The sequence below is a fragment of the Pristis pectinata genome, chromosome 21 (assembly GCF_009764475.1).
Source record: "Pristis pectinata isolate sPriPec2 chromosome 21, sPriPec2.1.pri, whole genome shotgun sequence".
Taxonomy (NCBI): domain Eukaryota; kingdom Metazoa; phylum Chordata; class Chondrichthyes; order Rhinopristiformes; family Pristidae; genus Pristis; species Pristis pectinata.
The window spans coordinates 208102-230391 of record NC_067425.1 but is presented as its reverse complement, the minus strand read 5'-3'; the positions used below and the strand labels follow the sequence as shown (position 1 = coordinate 230391).

Genomic DNA, 22290 nt, shown 5'->3' with positions numbered 1-22290 from the left:
AATTTGCCAATGGAAAGAGAATATGTTTTGAACGATGGTGCCTGGCTAAAAATGTAGATGGGGATTACGATAAATTGACAGAATTGATACTGGTGGAAGACTTTAAAAGATGTGTTCCAGCTGAATTAACAACATATTTAAATGAAAAGGCAGTGGAAACTTTACAAGAAACTGCTAGGTTGGCAGATGATTATGCTTTAACCCATAAATCCAAATGGGGACAACCTAAAACCTTTCAAAAGAGTTACAAAGACAATCCAGGTAAACCGGAGATTAAATTGGGAGGTAATCAAAAAGGAAAGGATGAAAAGAAGCCAGGGCTGGAGAAACCTGTTGAGCGTACTTGTTATTACTGTAGGAAACCTGGCCACGTGATATCTAATTGTGCCCTTTTGAAGAAAAAGAAGGAAGCTGGGCCCAATGCTTGCTTTCAGGCAATTAAAAATCAAAAAGGTTTAGGAGATGCTGTTAAAGATCAGTCCTTGCAAGAGGGAAAAGCGGAAAAGTTGGAGGAGGTGAGAAAAGAATTCCGTTCGTATGTATCAGAGGGTTTTGTTTCACTGAATGATGAGTCACCCCAGGTGCCAGTGAAAATTCTTAGAGATACTGGGGCTAGTCAATCTCTCTTGCTGGACAGTGTTTTAAATTTTGGTGAAGAAAGTGACACTGGTGAAGTAAATCTAGTACGAGGCGTTACAGGTGAGACCATGTCTGTCCCTTTTCACAGGGTGATTTTAAAGTCAAAGTTCGTAGAAGGACCAGTCGAGATAGGGATAAGACCTAGTTTGCCAGTGGAAGGAGTTTCTTTGTTATTGGGAAATGACCTTGCAAATGGAGAAAGTGATCCTGTGGTACGGTTAACAACCAAACCAAGGATTGATGAGTCTGAGGATGATTCAGATGTTTACCCATCATGTGCAGTGACTCGAGCTAGAGCTAAAGAATTAGCCAAGACAGACAGTCCGGTGCAGTCTGATGTAGTTCCTTGTGACAGTCCTAAACAGGAAGAAAATTTTGATGCCTTATCTGAGACTTTTCTGTCTTCACTGGAGGATCAACATCCTTACAGTGAGCCTGAATTTAAAGATTTGTCTTTGTCGAGGAAGGATTTTATGGTGGAACAGACAAAGGACCCTGAGTTGACAGAATTGAAAGAAAAAGCTCTCTCATGTGAGGAGATTGAAAAGGTGCCAACTGGATACTATGTCAAAAATGGAGTGTTAATGAGGAAATGGAGACCTCCTCATGTTCCTGTTACTGAGGAATGGGAAGTTATTCATCAGGTTGTTGTTCCAAAAGTTTATAGGGATGAGATTTTAAACCTGGCCCATAGTATGCCTTTGGGTGGTCATTTTGGTGTGAATAAAACTGTAGGGAAGATCTTGAAACAATTCTATTGGCCTGGTTTGAGAAAAGATGTGGTGATGTTTTGTCGAACCTGCCACACATGTCAGATGGTAGGTAAACCAAATCAAAAACCCCCTGTGGCTCCTTTGAAACCAATTCCTGCTTTTGGTGAACCCTTTTCGAAGGTGATTGTGGACTGTGTTGGCCCCTTACCAAAGTCTAAGACTGGAAATCAGTATTTGTTAACCATCATGTGTGCCACTTCTAGATTTCCAGAGGCAATACCCCTTAGAAATATTAAGGCCAAGACGGTGTCAAAGGCTCTTGTAAAATTTTTTTACCTTGTTTGGTTTGCCAAAAGAAATCCAATCTGATCAAGGTAGTAATTTTATGTCAAAAATTTTTCAACAAATAGTCTATGAGCTGGGAGCAAAGCAGATTGTATCATCTGCATATCACCCAGAATCTCAAGGAGCTCTGGAGAGATTTCATTCTACTCTCAAAAATATGCTGAAGACTTATTGCTTTGAAAACACCAAGGATTGGGACGAAGGTATCCATTTACTTTTGTTTGCCGTTAGAGAATCGATCCAGGAGTCAATCGGATTTAGTCCGTTTGAGCTTGTGTTTGGACATAGGGTGAGAGGACCTTTGGAGTTGTTAAGAGAGCAATGGGTTAATGAGGAAGTTCACTTGAGTCTGTTGGACTATGTCCAAAAATTTAAAACTCGGTTGGAGAGAGTCTGCCAGCTAGCGAGAGAGAATCTGAAGACAAGCCAGATAAGAATGAAGACATATTTTGATAGACGTGCTCGGCCTAGGACATTCGCAGTGGGGCAAAAGGTGTTGGTATTTTTCCCTAGCCAAAATAATCCCTTGCAAGCTCGCTTTTCTGGACCCTATGTTATTGAATCTCGAGTGACTGATCTAACATATATAATCAAAACACCAGATAGACGCAAGAAAACACAACTCTGTCATGTAAACATGCTAAAACCTTATTATGAGAAGGATTCAGTTGTGGCCTTGGTGGATGATGTAAAGGTTGTTTCTAGAATGCCTGATGTTGATGTTGAGGAAGGCCAATTTAGACCAAATATTGTTCCATCGAAACTGAAAAACCAAAATATCATGGAGAACCTTGAAACGAAGTTGGACCATTTACAAGTTTCACAAAAACAACAGATGAGAGAATTAATTTTAAAATTTAAAAATCTGTTCCCAGATGTTCCAAACAGAACATCGATAATTACCCATGATGTTGATGTTGGGGATGCAAAACCAATCAAACAACACCCATATCGAATGAATGTGGAAAAAAGTAAACTTGTTGATCAGGAAATAAAATACATGTTGGAAAATGATATTATTAGACATTCTACTTCAAATTGGAGTTCGCCCTGTGTTATTGTACCTAAACCTGATGGAACTGTTAGATTTTGCACAGATTACAGGAAAGTGAATGCTGTAACAAAGTCAGATGCTTACCCTATTCCTAGGGTGGATGATTGCATAGACAGAGTGGGAAAGGCAAAATTTCTTACAAAGATTGACCTATTAAAAGGGTACTGGTGTGTTCCATTAACAGAAAGAGGAAGGGAAGTTTCAGCCTTTGTAACCCCTTCTGGATTGTATGAATACAATGTTTTGCCATTTGGAATGAAAAATGCTCCGGCAACATTTCAAAGAATGATTAATTCAGTGATTCATGGGTTAAAACATACAGATGCCTACATTGACGACTTAGTGACTGGGAATGATACATGGGAGGATCACATCTCTGCGTTAGAAAGGTTGTTTGAAAGACTTTCCAAGGCTAACCTTACAGTTAACTTGGCTAAAAGTGAATTTGGCCATGCCACTGTGACGTATCTTGGTTATGTTGTAGGTCAAGGCAAGCAAGCTCCTGTTCAGGCAAAAGTTCAAGCAATATCTGAGTTCCCTATTCCCACAGGTACGAGGACTGTTAGAAGATTTTTGGGAATGGTTGGATATTACCGAAAATTTTGTAAAAATTTTGCTGATATTGCTCTTCCCCTAACTAATCTTCTGAAGAAGGGAGTAAAGTTTGTTTGGACAGATTCTTGTCAAGAAGCATTTAAGAAGCTGAAAGCCATTTTATGCTACCATCCTGTGCTCAGAACACCTGACTTTGAAAAGCCATTTTCATTAGCAGTAGATGCCAGTGATGAAGCTGCAGGAGCTGTGTTGTTGCAGAAGGGTGACCTTGATGATATTGACCATCCTGTAGCTTACTTTTCAAAGAAATTTAATGAGCATCAAAAGAATTATTCCACCATAGAGAAAGAATTACTGTCGCTTGTTTTAGCCTTGCAACATTTCAATGTATATGTTTGCACCGCTCAGAAACCATTGACTGTGTATACAGATCATAACCCATTGGTGTTTCTGAGCCGAGTCAAAAACAAGAACAGAAGGCTGTTAAACTGGAGTTTAATTTTACAAGAGTTTGATCTCATGATAACTCACATTAAAGGCAAAGATAATGTGATTGCTGATTGTCTTTCCCGATGTTAAATGGGAAACATGTATCTATACTAATCTGATAGTCTGTAGTTGTGTAGCGTGATAATTATTAACATTACTAACTGTATGCGCGGTTAAAATTTTCTTGGGAAAATTTTTTTTTAGGTGGGAGGTGTTACGGACTCAGTGAAAGTCCCTTTAAGATAGAGAGTGTGTGTGTATGTGTGTGTGGGGCGTGCTTACGTCAATAGAAGATAAAGGACGTAATGACGTTGTTGAAGAAGAAGAAGAAAGAGAGAGAGAGAAGGGAGAGAGACACCAGCCTGCTTGTTTTCTCTATCGATGGATGAGAAACAATAACTGTGTTTGCCACTGAAATCCATGTATGGAAGTTGGAAGTAATCCGGTGGAGTTCACTTTGTTGCTGACCTGTAGAAGGAAACAGGTATTTGTGTGTGGACGACCACGGTTCGGATGCTTTTCGGGGTGAGGAAGTCACTACCGAGTAAACACTGAAGTGTCGTTTGGGTTCCATCGTGGAACATTTGGATTTCGTATGTACTCTCTCTATGTTTTTCTACATCTACATCTTATCTTCAGACAACGGTGGTTGTTGAAGAAGCCCTTGCTCATGTTTCACCTTATGGCTTGCGGAACTGAACTTTAAGAACCATTCCGGAACTGGGAGTTTTGGACTTTGTCACACACACACACACGAAGAGTTTAGTTTTGGGGTTAACGTTCGAGGTTTAACATTCTTGAATTCTAACATACTAACATTTTTTTTTTAACTTTTATTTTACGTATTATCATAAGTAGTGATTAATAAAATAGTTTTTAACACTGAATCATGCTCAGTGTGTTTCTTTTGTTGCTGGTTTGTGACACACCTTAGGTATGCTGCCTTCTTCTTCCTAACTAGTTGTTCCACCTCTCTTGTCACCCATGGTTCCTTCACCCTGCCATTCCTTCTCTGCCTCACTGGGACAAATTTATCCCTAACATCCTGCAAGAGAACCCTGAACAAAGATCACATCTCCGCAGTACATTTCCCTTCAAAAATGTCATCCCAATTTACACTCTCAAGTTCTCGCCTTATAGCCTCATAATTTGCATTTCTCCAATGAAATATCTCACCGTCCTCTTTGCTCCTATCCCTGTCCATGACATGTAGGTGGTCTGTACAAGAGGGACAGGTTGCACTTGAACTGGAGGGGGACCAATATCCTGGTGGGGAGATTTGCTAGCGCGCAGGGGAGTTTAAACTAGTATGGCAGTGGGTTGGGACCCAAAGCAATAGTTTTGCTGATGAGAAAGCTGAGGGAAGTAGAAGTTAAAGTGAGCGAGTTCAATAAACAAGACAAGCAGAAGCAGGACAGAGAGCAAGGAAGGTCTGCATTTTTTTAATGCAAGAAGCCTGACATGCGAGGCAGATGAACTCATGCATAGGTAGGTACATGGGATGTCATAGCTATTACAGAAACATGGTTAAGGTAAGGGACGGGCAGCTCAGTGTCATGGGCTACAGATGCAGGCACAATAGAGGTGGAGGTAAAAGAGGAGGAGGATTTGCATTTTTGATTAGGGAGAACATCACAGGAGTATTGACAGAGGATATTCCTGGGGACTCATCCAGTGAGGCTACATGGGTGGAAGCCAGAAATAAGAAGGGGGTGTTCATTTTGATGAGCTTGTATTATAGGCCCCCCCAATGGTCAGTCAAAATCAGAGGAACAAATATGTCTGGAGATTGCAGATAGCTATAAAATCAACAAGATTGTAATAGTAGGTGATTTTAACTTCCCTAATATCGACTGGGACTGCCATAATGCAAAGAACTTGGATGGGGTGGAATTTTAGCAGTGTCCAGCAAATTTTTCTTAAGCAATATATAGATAGCCCTACTATACAGGAGACAGCACTGGATGAAGTATCCAGTGACTGAAGTATCAGTAGGGGAGCATTTGGGGACCAGTTAACATAATTCTATTAGGTTTAAAATAGGAATGGAAAAGGATAGGATTGGTCCACAGGTTAAAGTCCTATGTTAGGTCAAGGCTAATTTTGATGGCATTAGACAGGAACTTGCAAAGGTTGATTGGGAGAGGCTGCTTGCAGGTAAAGGGATGTCTGGCAAGTTGGGGGCTTTTAAAAGTGAGATATGTAGATGGGTTGGTTAACAAGTTTGCAGATGAGACAAAAGTTGGCAGAGTTGCGGATAGGTTGTCAAAAGATGCAGATCAGTTACAGATATGGGGGAGAAATGGCACATGGAGTTTAATGTGGGCAAGTGTGAGGTGTTACACTTTGGGACGTCAAATGCAAGGGGAAAGTATGCAGTTAATGGCAGGACCCTTAACAGCATTGATGAACGAAGGGATCTTGGGGTCCAAATCCATACCTCTCCAAAAGTGGCCACACAAGTAGATAAGGTGGTAAAGAAGTCATATGGCATGCTTCCCTTCATTAACTTGGGCATTGGTTAGGCCATACTTGCAGTGTTGTGTGCAATTCTGATGTCCCATTGCAGGAAGGATGAGGAGGCTTTGGAGAGGGTGCAGAAGAGGTTTACCAGGATGCTTCCTGGATTAGAGAGCATGAGCAATAAGATGAGGTTAGACAAATTTGGATTGTTTTCTCTGGAGGGTTGGAGGCTGAGATGAGGCCTGATAGAAGTTAATACTGTTAAGTACCAGCAACAATAGAAACACAACGAGCCATGTAGAAGTATTAGAATCTATTTATTAATAACTACTTGTAATAATAAGAGAAATAAAAATGTTAGATATTAAACATTAACCCCAAAAATATACTCAAAGTGTGTGTGTGGCAAATTCCCAAATCTCACGTCTAGGAATAGTTCTCAAAGTTCGGTTCAGCAAATCGTAAGGTAGAACGATGAGCAAAGGCTTTTGAAAACCACAGTAGATTGTAGAGAAAATGTAGAGAGAATGCAGAGGGAGAATATACGAAATCCACAAGTTTCACGATGGAACCCATACACCTCAATCACTGAAGATCTCCATTGCTTTGTTCCAAAGTATCTGCCACACCGAGGGTACTCGATTCGTGGCCGCCCACAGATACATCTGCTTTCCAGTACAGGTTAATGACAAAGTGGACTCCACAGATTGCTCCAAAAATCCATACATGGATTGTATAGTGACAGCTATTGTTCTTCATCCATAGATACAGAGACCAGCAGTCAGTCTCTCTCTCTCCGTCTCCGTCTCCTTGGGCAACAGCCAGTACGCTCCAGATATAGTCCTGCAGTCGTCAGATAACACCACACACACACTACTACACTGCTGTCCAGGTGCCTTAAAGGGACATTCGCCAAATAGCAACCTGGCTCGTAACAATACTATCTCTACCTTTCATATTTTTATAGACAGTCAGAATCTTTTTCCTTACATAGAAATGTCAAATACTAGGGGTCATAGCCTTAGGGAGAGAGGTGGAAAGTTTAAAGGCGATGTGCAAGGCAAGTTTTTACACACAGAGAGTGGAAGATAGCTGGAACGTGCTGCCAGGGGGTAGTGCTGTGGTGGAAGCAGGAACAATGGTGGCATTTGAGATGTTTCTAGTTAGACACATGGATACGCAGGGGATGGAGGGATTTTGATCATGTGCAGGAAGAAGGGAAGGCGGAACGGTAGTGTAGCTGTTTGTTTGACACTATTACAGCGCCAGCGATTGGGGTTCAATTCCCATTGCTTTCTGTAAGGAGTTTGTATGTTCTCCCCGTGTCTACTTGGGTTTCCTTCAGGTGCTCCAGTTTCCTCTCACATTCCAAAGATGTGTGTTCGGCACAGATGTCTTGGGCTGAAGGGCCAGTTCCTGTGCTGTACCGTTCTATGTTCATTGATCCAACATGTTTTTACAGGATGCAAATGTTGCTGGCTGTCAAATTCATGACCTGCCATATGTGGTAGTTTTCATATCTGTGTAGATTACCTTTTCTTCCAACTTGTATTTTTGGTCAGATCGAAGTTTGAAATAGAAATCGAAAATGTTGGAAATGTTCAGTAGTTCAGGCAGCATATGTGGAGAACCAGTTAGAGCTCATGTGATCTCTTGGGTGGCATGGTGGTTCAGCAGTTAGTGCCTTTACTGCACAGCTCAGGTTTAATCTTCAGCTCAAGTGCTGTCCATGCAGAGTTTGCACATTCTCCCTGTGATTGCCTGGGATTCCACTGGGCACACTGGTTCCTCCCATGTTCCAAAGACATGCTGGCAGGTTAATTGCTAACTAGAAATAACCTGTTTGTGTATTTAATTCCATAAAGAATGAATGGGGAGTAATGGGCAGGAGAGAGAGAGAGAGAAAATACATTATAGGGCTACAGTGAAGCAAGAAGAGAGGGATAGGAGCAGATGATATGGGAAAGTATTTAACTGGGGGAGGGGGAATTATGATGCTATTAGGCAGGAACTTGGGAGCGTAAATTAGGAACAGATGTTCTTGGGGAAGTGCACAGCGGAAATGTGGAGGTTCTTTAAGGAATACATGCATGAGGCTCTGGATAGGTTTGTCCTATTGAGGCAGGGTAAGGATGGTAGAGTGAAGGAACCATGGTTGACACGAGATATAGAATATCTTGTCAAGAGGAAGAAAGAAGCTTACCTGAAGTTTAGAAAGCATGGATCAGACAGGGCTCTGGAGAGTTACAAGGTAGCCAGGAGGGAGCTTAAGAACGGACTTAGGATAGCGAGAAGGGAGCAGAAGAAGTCCTTGTCGAGTAGGATCAAGGAAAACCCCAAGGTGTTCTACCCGTATGTGAAGAATAAGAGGATGACTAGAGTGAGGGTAGGACCGATCAGGGATAAAAAAGGAAATATGTGCTTGGAGTTGGAAGAGGTAGGGGAGGTCCTCAATGAATAATTTGCTTTGGTATTCACCAGAGAGAGAGACCTTGACGTTTGTGAAGATGGTGTACGACAGACTGATGTGCTAGGCATGTCGATGTGAGGAAGGAGGATGTGCTGAAACTACTGAAAAACATTAGGATAGATAAGTCACCAGGGCTGGACGGATGTATCCAAGGTTATTACAGGAAGCTAGGGGAGAGATTGCTGCACCTTTGGCGATGATCTTTGCATCCTCATTGGCCACAAGAGTAGGGCCGGATGATTGGAGGGTGGCAAATGTTGTTCTTTTGTTTAAGAAGGGAAGTAGGGATAACCCTGGGAATTACAGACCAGTGAGTCTTACTTCAGTGGTGGGCAAATTACTGGAGAAGATTCTGAGAAACAGGATTTATGGGCATTTAGAGAAGCATAGACTGATTGGGGGCAGTCAACATGGCTTTGTGAGGGGCAGGTCGTGCCTCACGAGCCTGATTGAATTCTTTGACGATGTGACAAAGCATATTGATGAAGGTAGAGCAGTGGATGTGGTGTTCATGGATTTTAGTAAGACGTTTGATAAGGTTCCTCATGGAAGGCTTATTCAGAAAGTCAGGAGTTATGGGATCCAGGGAAACTTGGCTGTGTGGATTCAGAATTAGCTCGCTCATAGAAGACAGATGGTGGTGGTAGATGGAGCGTATTCTGCCTGGAGATTGGTGACCAGTGGTATTCTACAGGGATCTGTTCTGGGACCCCTGCTCTTTGTGATTTTTATAAATGACTTGGATGAGGATGTGGAAGGGTGGGTTAGTAAGTTTGCTGATATACAAAGGTTGGTGGTGTTGTGGATAGTGTAGAAGGTTGCTGTAGATTACAACAGAATATTGATAGAATGCAGAGCTGGGCTGAGAAGTGGCAGATGAAGTTCAACCCGGATAAGTGTGAAGTGATACACTTTGGGAGATCAAATTTGAAGGCAGAATACAAGGTTAATGGCAGGACTCTTAGCAGTGTGGAGGAACACAGGGATCTTGGGGTCCACATCCTTAGATTCCTCAAGGTTGCCATGCAGGTCGATAGGGTTGTTAAGGAGGCGTGTGGAGTGTTGGCCTTCATTAGTCGGGGTATTGAATTCAAGATCCGCAAGGTGATGTTGCAGCTCTATAGAACTCTGGTCAGACCATACTTGGAGTATTGTGTTCAGTTCTGTTCGCCTCATTATAGAAAGGGTGTGGAAGCTTTAGAGAGGGTACAGAGGAGATTTACCAGGATGTTGCCTGGATTGGAGAGCATGTCTTATGAGGATAGGTTGAGCGAGCTAGGGCTTTTCTCTTTGGAGAGAAGGAGGATGAGAGGTGACTTGATAGAGGTGTACAAGATGATAAGAGACAATAGATCGAGTAGACAGTCATAGACTTTTTTCCAGGGTGACAATGGCTAACACAAGGGGACATAATTTTAAGGTGATTGGAGGAAGGTATAAGGGGGATGTCGGGTAAGTTTTTTACACAGGGAGTGGTGAGTGCGTGGAATACACTGCCAGCAGAGGTTGTGGGGGCAGATACATTAGGGACATTTGAGAGGATCTTAGATAGACACATGAATGATAGAAAAATAGGGGGTCTGTGGGAGGGAATGGTTAGATAGATCTTAGAGCAGGATAAAATGTCGGCACAACATTGTGGGCTGAAGGGCCTGTACTGTGCTGTAGTGTTCTATGTTCTATACATATGAGAGAGGGTACGGGACTGATGGGATTGTTTCTCTGAGAGCTGGAATGGACCATGTAACCAAATGGTCATCATGTGTAAGATACAATGTCATTGACCTGAAACTTTCTCATATTTCTCTCCACAGATGCCACCCAATTTACTGAATGTTTCCATAATTTTATGCTTTCATTTCAGATTTCCAGCACAAGTAACATTTTCTTATGTTCCTAATCATTTCTGATGGAGATCCCCAGCTGAAATGTTAATTTTGTTTCTCTCTTCCCAGGTGTATTTTCAATACATTTTATTCTGTTGATGTGTTTTTTCAACTGACAGGGTACAGTGTAACTGGAGTAAAAGGAATAAATGGGCAACACCTTTACATTGCTGGGGCTCCTCGGCATAGCCAGACAGGTCAAGTCGTAGTGTTTGAAGCTGGAACACCAATCAAAATAAAGCAACATATTTCAGGAAAACAGGTTAGTTCATACTTGGAACTAAAGCTCAGCACTGACAAATTGTGATTTGACACAAAGTCTAGGGTTTTGAGTTGATTAAAATGTTGAAGTTACAGAGATTAAATAATGGTGGAAAAGTGATGAGATTCAATAATTGAATTTATCTTTTTCCAGTTGGGATCATACTTTGGCTCAGAGTTGTGTCCCTTCGACATAAATGGGGATCTTGTAACAGATTTTCTGCTTGTTGGTGCTCCGTTCTTTCATGTGCGTGGAGAAGAAGGCATCGTTTATGTATACCATCTGAATGAAAAGGTATGAAATTAGTGTTGATGCAATCATAATAGTTATGGCACAGAATAACATTGTTTGGATCATTCTATGTAAGTGAGCCAAAAATGCCACTCTTTACCATACTCATATTTCAAAATCCTTTCTGATGTTATTGGCAGGGCCTAAACTTAGCAGCTGTATTTTTCTGTGTTATGTCTGCTGCTTATCTGTTTGCAGTTCACTTCACTTCCCACTTGTGTCACCTGCAGATTTGGAAATTTTACCCAGTATACCCTCGTCCGAATCACTCGTCTACTTTAAGAAAAACACAAACGCCTGGATAACCCCACCATACACTACTTTTCATCCATTTGCTTCTTGTTACTTACCAATTTTCTGTCATGTTGTACTGCTCCTTTTATTCTGTGGGCTTCAGTGTTGATGACATGCACATTATGCTGTACTTTATTCGAATTGTCCAGCAATAGAAACAGGCCCTTTGGCACACTGTGTCTATAACAACCATCATGTCTATCTATACTATTCCCTCTTAGAGTCATAGAGTTGTACAGCATGGAAACAGGCACTACGGCCCAATTCATCCATGCCAACCAAGTAGCCTACCTGAGCTAGTCCCATTTGCTGTGTTTTGCCTATATCCCTCTAAACTTTTCCTATCCATGTACCTGTCTAAATATATTTAAACACTGTAATTGTACTACATGTACAGTTAAAATGTTTAAAAGATATTTAGACACATAATTGGATAGGAAGGGTTTAGAGCGATATGGCCTATGTGATAAGCTTAGATAGGCTACTTGGTTGGCATGGATGAACATAGAATATTACAGCACAGTACAGGCCCTTCAGCCCACAATGTTGTGCCAACATTTTATCCTGCTCTAAGATCTAGCTAACCCTTCCCTCCCACATTTCTCTATCATTCATGTGGCTATCTAAGAATCTCTTAAATGTCCCTAATGTATCTGCCCTCACAACCTCTGCTGGCAGTGCGTTCCACGCACCCACCACTCTGTGTAAAAAAACTTACCCCTGATATCCCCCTTATATCTTCCTACAAGCAGCTTAAAAATGAATTGGGCCACAAGGCCTGTTTCCATGCTGTACAACTCCATGACTCTAAGAGGGATTAGTATAGATTGACACTTACTGCTTCCGCTTGCAGCCCGTTCAAATTACTCACATGCGCTCTGTGGAAAGCACTGCACATCAGGCCCCCTTTAAATCTATCCCTCATCTTAAAAATCTTCCTTCTAGTTTTAGACTCCACTATCCTGGGAAAAAGACTGCGACCATTCACCTTACCCATACCATAGAACCATAGAACAATACAGCGCAATACAGGCCCTTCGGCCCACCATGTTGTGCTGACCTTTAAACCACGCCTATGACTATCGAACCCCTTCCTCCCACATATCCCTCTATTTTAAATTCCTCCATATGCTTATCTAACAATCTCTTGAACTTGACCAACTTCTCTTAAGTATTCACCAAGGAGAGGGGTCTTGATGACGCTGAGGACAGTGTTGGTAAGGTTAATGTTCTAGAACATGTAGATATTAAGAGAGAGGACGTGTTGAAGCTGTTAGTAAATATTAGGACAGATAAGTCCCCGGGGCCTGACGGAATATTCCTCAGGCTGCTCCACGAGGCGAGGGAGGAGATTGCTGAACCATTGGCTAGGATCTTTGAGTCCTCGGTGTCCACGGGAATGGTAGCAGAGGATTGGAGGGTGGCAAATGTTGTCCCCTTATTCAAAAAAGGTAGTAGGGATAGTCCAGGGAATTACAGACCAGTAAGCCTTACGTCTGTGGTGGGCAAGCTGTTAGAAAGGATTCTAAGAGATAGGATCTATGAGCATTTAGAGAATTGTGGACTAATTAGGGACAGCCTACATGGATTTTAGTAAGGCGTTCGACAAGGTTCCACATGGTAGGCTTCTTCAGAAGGTCAGAGGCCAAGGGATCCAGGGAGGCTTGGCTGTGTGGATTCAGAATTGGCTTGCTTATAGAAAGCAGAGGGTTGTGGTGGAGGGAGTGCATTCAGATTGGAGGGCTGTGACGGGGATCGGTTCTGGGACCTCTACTTTTCGTGATATTTATTAATAACTTGGATGAGGGTGTGGAAGGGTGGGTTAGCAAGTTTGCAGACGATACAAAGGTCAGTGGTGTTGTGGATAGTATGGAGGGCTGTCGAAGGTTACAGAGGGATATTGATAGGATGCAGAGCTGGGCTGAGAGGTGGGAGATAGAGTTCAATCCGGAGAAGTGTAAAGTGGTACACTTTGGAAGGACAAACTTCAAGGTGGAGTACAAGGTTAATGGCAGGATTCTGGGTAGTGTGGAGGAGCAGAGGGATCTGGGGATTCATTTCCACAGATCCCTGAAAGTTGCCTCACAGGTGGATAGGGTAGTTAAAAAAGCTTATAGGATGTTAGCTTTCATAAGTCTTGGTATCGAGTTTAAGATCCGCAAGGTAATGATGCAGCTCTACAAAACTCTGGTTAGACTACACTTGGAGCACTGTGTCCAATTCTGGTCGCCTCATTATAGGAAGGATGTGGAGTCATGGAAAGGGTGCAGAGGAGATTTACCAGGATGCAGCCTGAATTAGAGAGTATGGATTATGAGGAGAGACTGAAGGAGCTAGGGCTTTACTCATTGGAGAGAAGGAGGATGAGGGGAGACATGATAGAGGTATACAAAATATTAAGAGGAATAGATAGAGTGAACAGCCAGCGCCTCTTTCCCAGGGCACCAATGCTCAATACAAGAGGGTATGGCTGTAAGGTAATGGGTGGGAAGTTCAAGGGAGATATCAGAGGGAGGTTTTTCACCCAGAGAGTGGTTGGTGCATGGAATGCGCTGCCTGGGGTGGTGTTGGAGGCTGATATGTTAGTCAAGTTCAAGAGATTGTTAGATAAGCATATGGAGGAATTTAAAATCCTGTGGACCTGAACAGAGACATCCCGGACCCTGGCACCTGGGAGGCAACATACCATCCGGGATTCATGCTCACTTTCACAGAACCTCCTATCTGTTTCTCTGACTATTGAGTCTCCTATCATTACTGCCTTCCTCTTCTCCTCCCTTCCTTTCTGAGCAGCAGGACCGGTCCCAGTGCCAGAGACCTAGCTATTGCTGCTTGATCCCTGCAGGTGATCCCCCTCAACATCTTCCAAAGCGGAAAACCTGTTATTGAGGGGAACAGCCTCCGGGGTCCTCTGCACTATCTGCCTGTTCGTTTTCTTTTTCCTTTTCTCTCCCCTGACAGTCACCCTTCTATCTACTTCCTGGACCACAGAAGTACCTGCTGTAAGGGGGGTGACTGTCTCCTGATGTACAGTATCTACTTGACTCTCTCCCTCCCTGATACTTCGCAGTGTCTGAAGCTGCGACTCTAGCTCATCAATTCTGAGCTGAAGTTCCTCCAGCCTCAAGCACTTACTACAGATGTGGTCACCATGCACCACAGCAGTGTCCACTAGCTCCCACATCAAGCAGCTGCAGCACACCATCATGTCCTCCATCTGAACTAATTCTTTCCCTACCTAGTTATATCCTACTTAAAAATTTATAACAGATAACAGGTAAACCTTACCTTTACCTACCAGCTACTCTCGCGCCTCGCCCCTTTACGCCCAAGCCCCTTGAGCCAAAGCCCAAAACACTCTGCTCCCTCTCACTCAGCTGCCCGCTCCGACGCTGCCCGCTGGTTATGGCAGTCTTCTTTTTAAACTGTTCACGCGCTACTGACTACGTCACGTGCCTGCGCAGTTACTCCCCGCTATCCCTGAACCGTTCGAAGATAAAAAACTTACCTGTTCGGCACTCCTCGGCTGCTTCCACTCACTCGCTTCTCGCTCATTCCCATGTCCCTCATGATTTTATATACCTCTACAAGTTCACCTCTTAGCCTCCTACACTCCAGGGAAAAAAAGCCCTAGCCTATCCACTGAAGGCCTCCAGTCCTGGTAACATCTTTGTGAATCTTTTCTGCACCTTTCCAATTTATTGACATCCTTCCTATTGTTGGGTGACCAGAACTGCACACAATACTCCAAGTGCAGTCTCACCATTATCTTGCACATCTCTAGCATGAGATCCTAACTCTTGTACTCAATGCTCTGATCGATGAAGGCAAGTGTGCCAAATTCCCTTCTTCATCATCCTGTATACCTGTGTCACTGCTTTGAAGGAACTATGTACTTGTACCCCTAGGTCTCTATAATGTACAGCACTCTCCAGGGCCTTGCCATTTCCTGTGCAAGTCCTGCCCTGGTTTAACTTACCAAGGTGCAAAACTTCACTGGTCCAAGTTAAATACCACCTGTTACTCCTTGGCCCACTTTCCCAGCTGATCAAGGTCCTATAACCATAGATATCCTTCTTCATTGTCCACTATAACACCGACATCTTTAACGTCTCTTTGAGCCAAGCAGTTGTCCCCGTATGTTTCAAATCTACTACCATCATACCAGTGCCTAAAAAGACGCATGTAACCTGCTTAAATGACTACCACCCCGTGGCACTGACTTCAGTCATCATGAAGTGCTTCGAGAGGTTAGTCTTGCAACACATCAAATCCATTCTCCCTCCCTTACTGGACCCCCTTCAGTTTGCATACCACCCCAATCGGTCAACCGAAGATGCAGTGTCCTTTGCCCTCCACCTGGCCCTGTCTCACCTGGATCGAAAGGACACTTATGTTAGGATGATCTTCATAGACTTCAGCTCAGCCTTTAACCTATTGTCCCACAGAACCTCATAAGGAAGCTACACCTACTGGGCCTTAAGCACCTCCACCTGCAATTGGATTCTGGACTTGCTCTCTAAAGGCCACAGTCAGTTCATTTTGGAAATACCATCTCAAATATCACCAGGCTGAGCACTGGAGCCCCCCAGGGCTGTGTGCTCAGTCCACTGCTGTTCACGCTGCTGACACATGACTGTTCTGCCAACTCAAGCTCCAACCATATCATCAAATTTGCTGATGATACAACAGTGGTGGGGCTCATCAGCAGGAACGATGAAACAGCTTACAGAGAGGAGGTGGCGAGGCTGGCGGATTGGTGCTCAGTCAACAATCTCTCCTTGAACGTGGATGAAACATGGGAGATGATTGTGGATTTTAGAAAGGCCCAGGCTGACCACTCACCCCTGTGCATCAATGGCACTATTGTACAGACAATTAGCTGTTATAAGTTCTTGGGCATACATATAGCAGGCAACCTGTACTGGTCAACCAACATCTCCTCTCTTGCCAAGAAGGCACAGCAGCGTCTCCACGTTTTATGGTGGCTGAAGAGAGCAAACCTGCCCTCCCCCACCCTCACCACATTTTATAGGGGTACCATTGAGAGTGTCCTGACCAGCTGCATCTCTGCCTGGTATGGCAACTGTAACATCTCTGACCATAAGTCTTTGCAGAGAATTGCGAGTACAGCTGGAAAGATCACTGGAGTACCTCTTCCCTCCATCCTGGATATCTACAACACACGATGCACACGCAAGGTCTGCAGAATCAGTTGACCCTTCTCATCCCTCCCACGGCCTGTTTGTCCCACTGCCGTCTGGCAAGCACTACTGGAGCATCCGGGTCGGAACTAGTAGACTGTACACAGTTTTTCCCCCTGGCTGTCAGGCTCCTGAATAGCCTGGAGACAGTTTCAGACAAATGCCGAGTCAAGAGCCCTAGTTTGCACAATGGCGTATAAGAACTTTGGCTGCTGCTGAACATGTTTATACAATTAGTGTAACACACTGAGTTTTGTATTTTCTTCGTCCAGCTCAGTTTTGCACTAACTCTGCGCTGAGTTTGTATTCTGTATATACCGTTTTTTGCATTATTTGTACTTGCACAATTTTTTTGTCTGTGTTTATTGTATGTCTTCTGTTGTGTGAGGCTGGGGGAAATGACATTTCGTTCCGCCATGTGTTTTTATGGCATATGGATGAATGACAATAAAGTAACTTGAACTTGAACTTGAACTAAACCACCAATTTTGGTGTCATCCACAAACTTACTAACTCTGCCAACTATATTCTCAATGAAATTGTTAATATTGCCACCCAACATTCTCATCCAAATTACAATTGTTAATCATTAAAATTAATGCCAACATTAATTCCATATCTCTCTATGCTTTTGCTTATTCAGGTACCTGTCCAAATGCCTTATAAATGTTTTGACAGTACCTGCCTCCACCACCTCCTCTGCCAGTTCATTCCAGACACGTTGATTATGGAATAATTAGAACATAGAATATTACAGCACAGTACAGGCCCTTTAGCCCACAATGTTGTGCACAATTAATGAGATAGTTATGGAAAAGTTAGGACAGGTCCATTTGGAAATTCCAAAATGGGTCAAGGCTAATGACATGATGTGGGAACCTGCAAAGGTTGTTGGGAGAGGCCGTTAGCAGGTAGAGGGATGTATGGTTAGTGGGAGGCTTTTAAAAGTGAAATAGTGAGAGCACAGGGCCAGCATGTTCCTGTCAGAGTGAAGGGCAAGGCTGGCAAGATTAGGGAACCTTAGTTGATTAGGGATATTAATCAGGACAAAAAAATGGTCTACGTCAGGTATAGACAGCTGGGAACAAGAGAATCTCTTGAGGAGTACAAGGGAAAACACAAGAAGTTTAGGAGAACTGAAAGCAGACATGAGATATCTCTGGCAGATAAGATAAAGGAGAACCCTAAAAGAATCTAAATATATAAAGAACAAAGTGGTAACTTGGGAGAGAGTAGGTCCCCTTAAGGATCAGTGTGATCATCTATGGGTGGAGTGACAGGAAATGGGAGGTCTTAAATGAATATATCTCATCTGTATTTACGATGCGAAAGGTCATGGAAAATAGGGAATTTGGGGAAGAGAACAATGATGTCCTGAAACATATCAATATCATGAAAGAGGAGGTGTTGGTGGTCTTGAAACAGACAAATGTGGTTAAATCCCTAGGATGTGACTAGCTGTATCCTAGGACATTGTGGGAGGCAAGGGAAGAGATTGTTGGGGCTATGGCAGAGAATTTTGTACCTTCTTTAGCCACTGGTGAGGTACCAGAAGACTGGTGGGTGGTTAATGTTGGACCTGTATTTAAGAAGGGCTGCAAGGCCAAACCTGGAAACTACAGGCCAATGAGTCTTACATCAATGCAAGGAAAGTTACTGGAAGGGATTCTGAGGGATAAGGTTTACTTACATTTGGAAAGGCAAGGACTGATTAGGAAGAATCAACATGGGTTTGTTTGTGGGGTATCATGCCTCACGAATTTGACTGAGTTTTTTTTGAAGAGGTAACCAAGAGGATTGACGAGGACAAGTCCTGATGCAGGATCTTGACCTGAAATGTTGACCATCCTTTTGCCTCCACAGAGGCTGCCTGACCCACTGAGTTCCTCCAAACGTTTGGAGACTCAAGGGACTGCAGGTGCTGGAATCTGGTGAAAAACAAACTGCTGGAGGAGCTCCAATATCATGTAACCCCCACCCCCAGTGTTCCTTTCCCACTCCTAGCAGTGCACCTAGGTTCTCTCTCCCTTAGTTCACCCTTTCCTTCCCACCTCCACCCCCCCATTGTTACCTAGATTCATCATATTCCCCCACCTGTTTCCATCTGCCCATCATCCACATATCTATCCACCTGGGTCTTTTCCCTTGGGCTACACTTCCTGCTTCCTCTCCACCTCCCCCATCTGGTTCCATCCATCATCCCTTCCTTACCTGGTTCCATTTATCACAGCCTCTGTCTCTACCTTCCCCCTCCTGGCTTCATCTGCCTATCATCTCCCACCTCACCTGGTTCCACCCATCACTTACCAGCTCTCGTCTCACGCTCACACCTCTTTATACTGGCTATCCTCCCCCTACGTTCTCAGTCCTGATGCAGGTCCAGACCCAAAATGTTGACCATTTCTTTGCCTCCTGAAGTGCTACTCAACCTGCTGAGTTCTTCCAGCAGTTTTGTTTTTCTTCTTCCAACAGTTTGTTTTTTGCTCCAAGGCGGTGGACATTGTCTCCATGGATTTTAGCAAGGACTTTGACAAGGTCCTGTATTATAGGCTGGTCCAGAAGGTTATAATACATGGGTTCCAGGGTGAGTCAGCAAATTGGATACAAAATTGGCTTGGTGGTAAAAGACAAGAGGGTGGTAGTGGATGGTTGCTTTTCAAATTGGAGACCAGTGGTGTGCAGAAAGGATTGGTGCTGGGTCCTTTATATATACTGTAGGTGGCATGATTAGCAAGTTTGCAGATGGCAACAAAATTGGTGGTGAGGTGGACAATGAAGAATTTCCAACAGGGTCTAAATTAACTGGGAAAGTGGGCAAGGGAATGGCAAATGCAATTTAACTCAGACAAGGGTGAAGTGATGTTAAACCAGTGCAGTGAATGACAGAGCCCTGGGGAATGTTATTGAATAGCAAGACCTTGGGGTACAAATACATATACCTGAAACTGGAAACACAGGTAGACAGAGTGTGGAAGAAGGCATATTTGGTCTGCTTGCCTTCATCAGCTGAGGCATTGAGTATAGGTGTTGGAATGTCATGTTGCAGATCATGTACAAATCGTTGGTGAGACAGCACTTGGAGTATTGTGTGCAGTTCTGGTCCCCATGCTATACATGTCCTTAACCCTTGCAAATACAGATGAGAAGTTTTCATTTAAGACCTTGCCCATCTCCTGTCATCTACACATAGATTACCACACTGATCCTTAAGGCAACCTACTCTCTCCCAACCTGCTCTCTCCCAAGCTACCCTTTAACTCTTAATAACCCTTTTCAGATTCTATCTTGTCTGTCAGGGATACCTCATGTACACTTTTTGCCCTCCTGGTTTGCTTCTTAAATGTATTCCTATGTCCCTTATGCTCTAAGGGATTCAACAGTTCCCTTATATGATGAGATGGACTCTTGACCTCAATCTACCTTGTTATGACCTTGCACCTTATAGTCTACCTGCACTTTACTCTGTATTCTGCTATTGTTTCTGCCCTGTACTACCTCAATGCACTGTGTAATGAAATGATTTGTACGAACAGTATGCAAGACAAGTTTTTCACTGTATCTTGGTACGTGAAGATAATAAACCAATACTTGATCCCTGCTGCCTATAAACTGACATCTGCTTCATTTTTCTTGACCAGAGCCTCAATATCAGAATCAGGTTTATTATCACTGACATGTTGTGAAATCTGTTGTTTTGCAGCAGCAGTACAGTGAAAGACATAAAAATTACTATAGGTTACAAGCAAACAGTGCAGAAGAGGAATAATTAGATAGTGTTCATGGGATCGTGGACCATTCAGAAACCTGATGGCAGAGGGGAAGAAGCTGTTCCTAAAACTTTGAGTGTGGGTCTTCAGGCCTGTACCTCCTCCCTGATGGTAGTAATGAGAAGAGGGCATGTCCCAGATGGTGAGGGTCCTTAATGATGGATGCCACCTTCTTGAGGTACCACCTCTTGAAGACATCTTCGACGGTGGGGAGGGTTGTGCCTGTAAATGGAGCTGGCTGAGTCTACAGCCCTCTGCACCTCTTTCTATCCTGCACATTGGACAATATCCCTCATCAACCCTAATCCTGCCAGCCTACCCTTCACTCTAGCAGGAACATACTGCCCCTGAACTCTTTCTATCTCACTTAAACATTATCACACTTGCTAGAAGTTCCTTTTCCTACAATCAGCCTTTCTCAATCAACTTTTGAAAGTTCCTGTATGATGCCATCGATATTAGACTTCCCTCAGTTTAGGACTTGAACTTGAGGACTGTCCTATCTTTTTCCATGACTATTTTGAAACTAATAAAATTATGAAGGAGCACACTCAATGATTTAGGAACGGCTTCTTTCCCTCCGCCATCAGATTTCTGAACAGTCCATGAACACTACTTCATTATTCCTTCTTTTGCATAATTTATTTTGTAATTCATAGTAATTTTATGTCTTTGTACTGTTTTGCAGTAGCAGTACAACAAATTTCACGACATACAGTGCCTCTCAGTCCTTTGCCTCTCCCACCTATCACCTCCCAGCTTCTCAGATTATTCCCTTTCATTCTTCCCTCCCCTACCCATTTACCTGGACTCACCTATCATCTGCTAGTTTGTGCTCCACCCCCTCCCCCTACCTTTTTATTCCTGCTTCTGCCCTCTTCCTTTCTAGTCCTGATGAAAGGTCTAAACCCAAAACGTTGACTGTTCATTTCCCTCCATAGATGCAGGGGAATTTTTTAACACAGAGTGGTGGGTGCCTGGAATGCACTGTCAGGAGTAGTAATGGAGGCAAATATGACAGAGGCGTTTAAGAGGCTTTTAGGCAGGCACATGAATGTGCAGGGAATGGAGGGATATGGACATTGTGTAGGCAGAAGGGATTAGTTTAGTTAGGCATTTAATTACCAGTTTAATTAGTTTGGCGCATCTTGGGCCAAATGGCCTGTTCCTGTGCTGTACTGTTCTATGTTGACACTAATGCAGGAAGCATGATTTGTAAGTTTGCAGATGATACAAAAATTGGTAGTGTTATGGATAGTGAGGAAGATAGTCTGATGCTGCAGAAAGATATCGATCACCTAGTAAACTGGGCAGAGCAAAGGCTGATGGAATTTAATCTTGGTAAATGTAAAGTGATGCATTTTGGACCATCAACTAAGAGTAGGACATGCACAATGAATGATGTGTGGCCTTGCAGAGTATTGAGGAATAGAGGGACCTTGTTGTAAATGTTCAAAGATCCCTGAAGATGATCAGGTATACAGAATGTGAGCTTTCATTAGCAAGGGCATTGAATATAATAGTAGGGAAGTTATGGTACAGCTTTATAAAACATTGGTGAGGTCTCATCTGGAATATTTTGTGCCTCAATATAGTTTTGGTTGCTTCAATATAGAATGGACATGATGGATGGAGAATCTCAGTTATGGGGAGAGATAGGATTGGTATGGTTTGTGTTCCTTGCAGCAGACAAAGCTGGGGTGGGGGCAGCTGATAGAAGTGGTCAACATTATGAGTGGGATAGACAGGGTAAACATTGGTAAATATGTCCCCATGCCAGAGATGTCTATAACCATAGGTTTATCTTCATGTGTAAGCACTACAGAGGGGATCTGGGGAACAATTTTTTCACGCAGAG

At 43.2% G+C, this 22290-nt stretch overlaps 1 protein-coding gene across 1 annotated transcript in view; it reads left to right on the top strand.

Annotated features, from left to right (window-relative positions):
* LOC127581280 (integrin alpha-E-like) overlaps nt 1-22290 on the top strand; it is a 345660-nt gene that overhangs the window by 146624 nt on the left and 176746 nt on the right. The window contains exons 13-14 of the mRNA XM_052035523.1: nt 10734-10876; nt 11030-11170. Coding sequence (XP_051891483.1) covers nt 10734-10876; nt 11030-11170 — 284 coding nt within the window. The remainder of the gene's footprint in view (nt 1-10733; nt 10877-11029; nt 11171-22290) is intronic.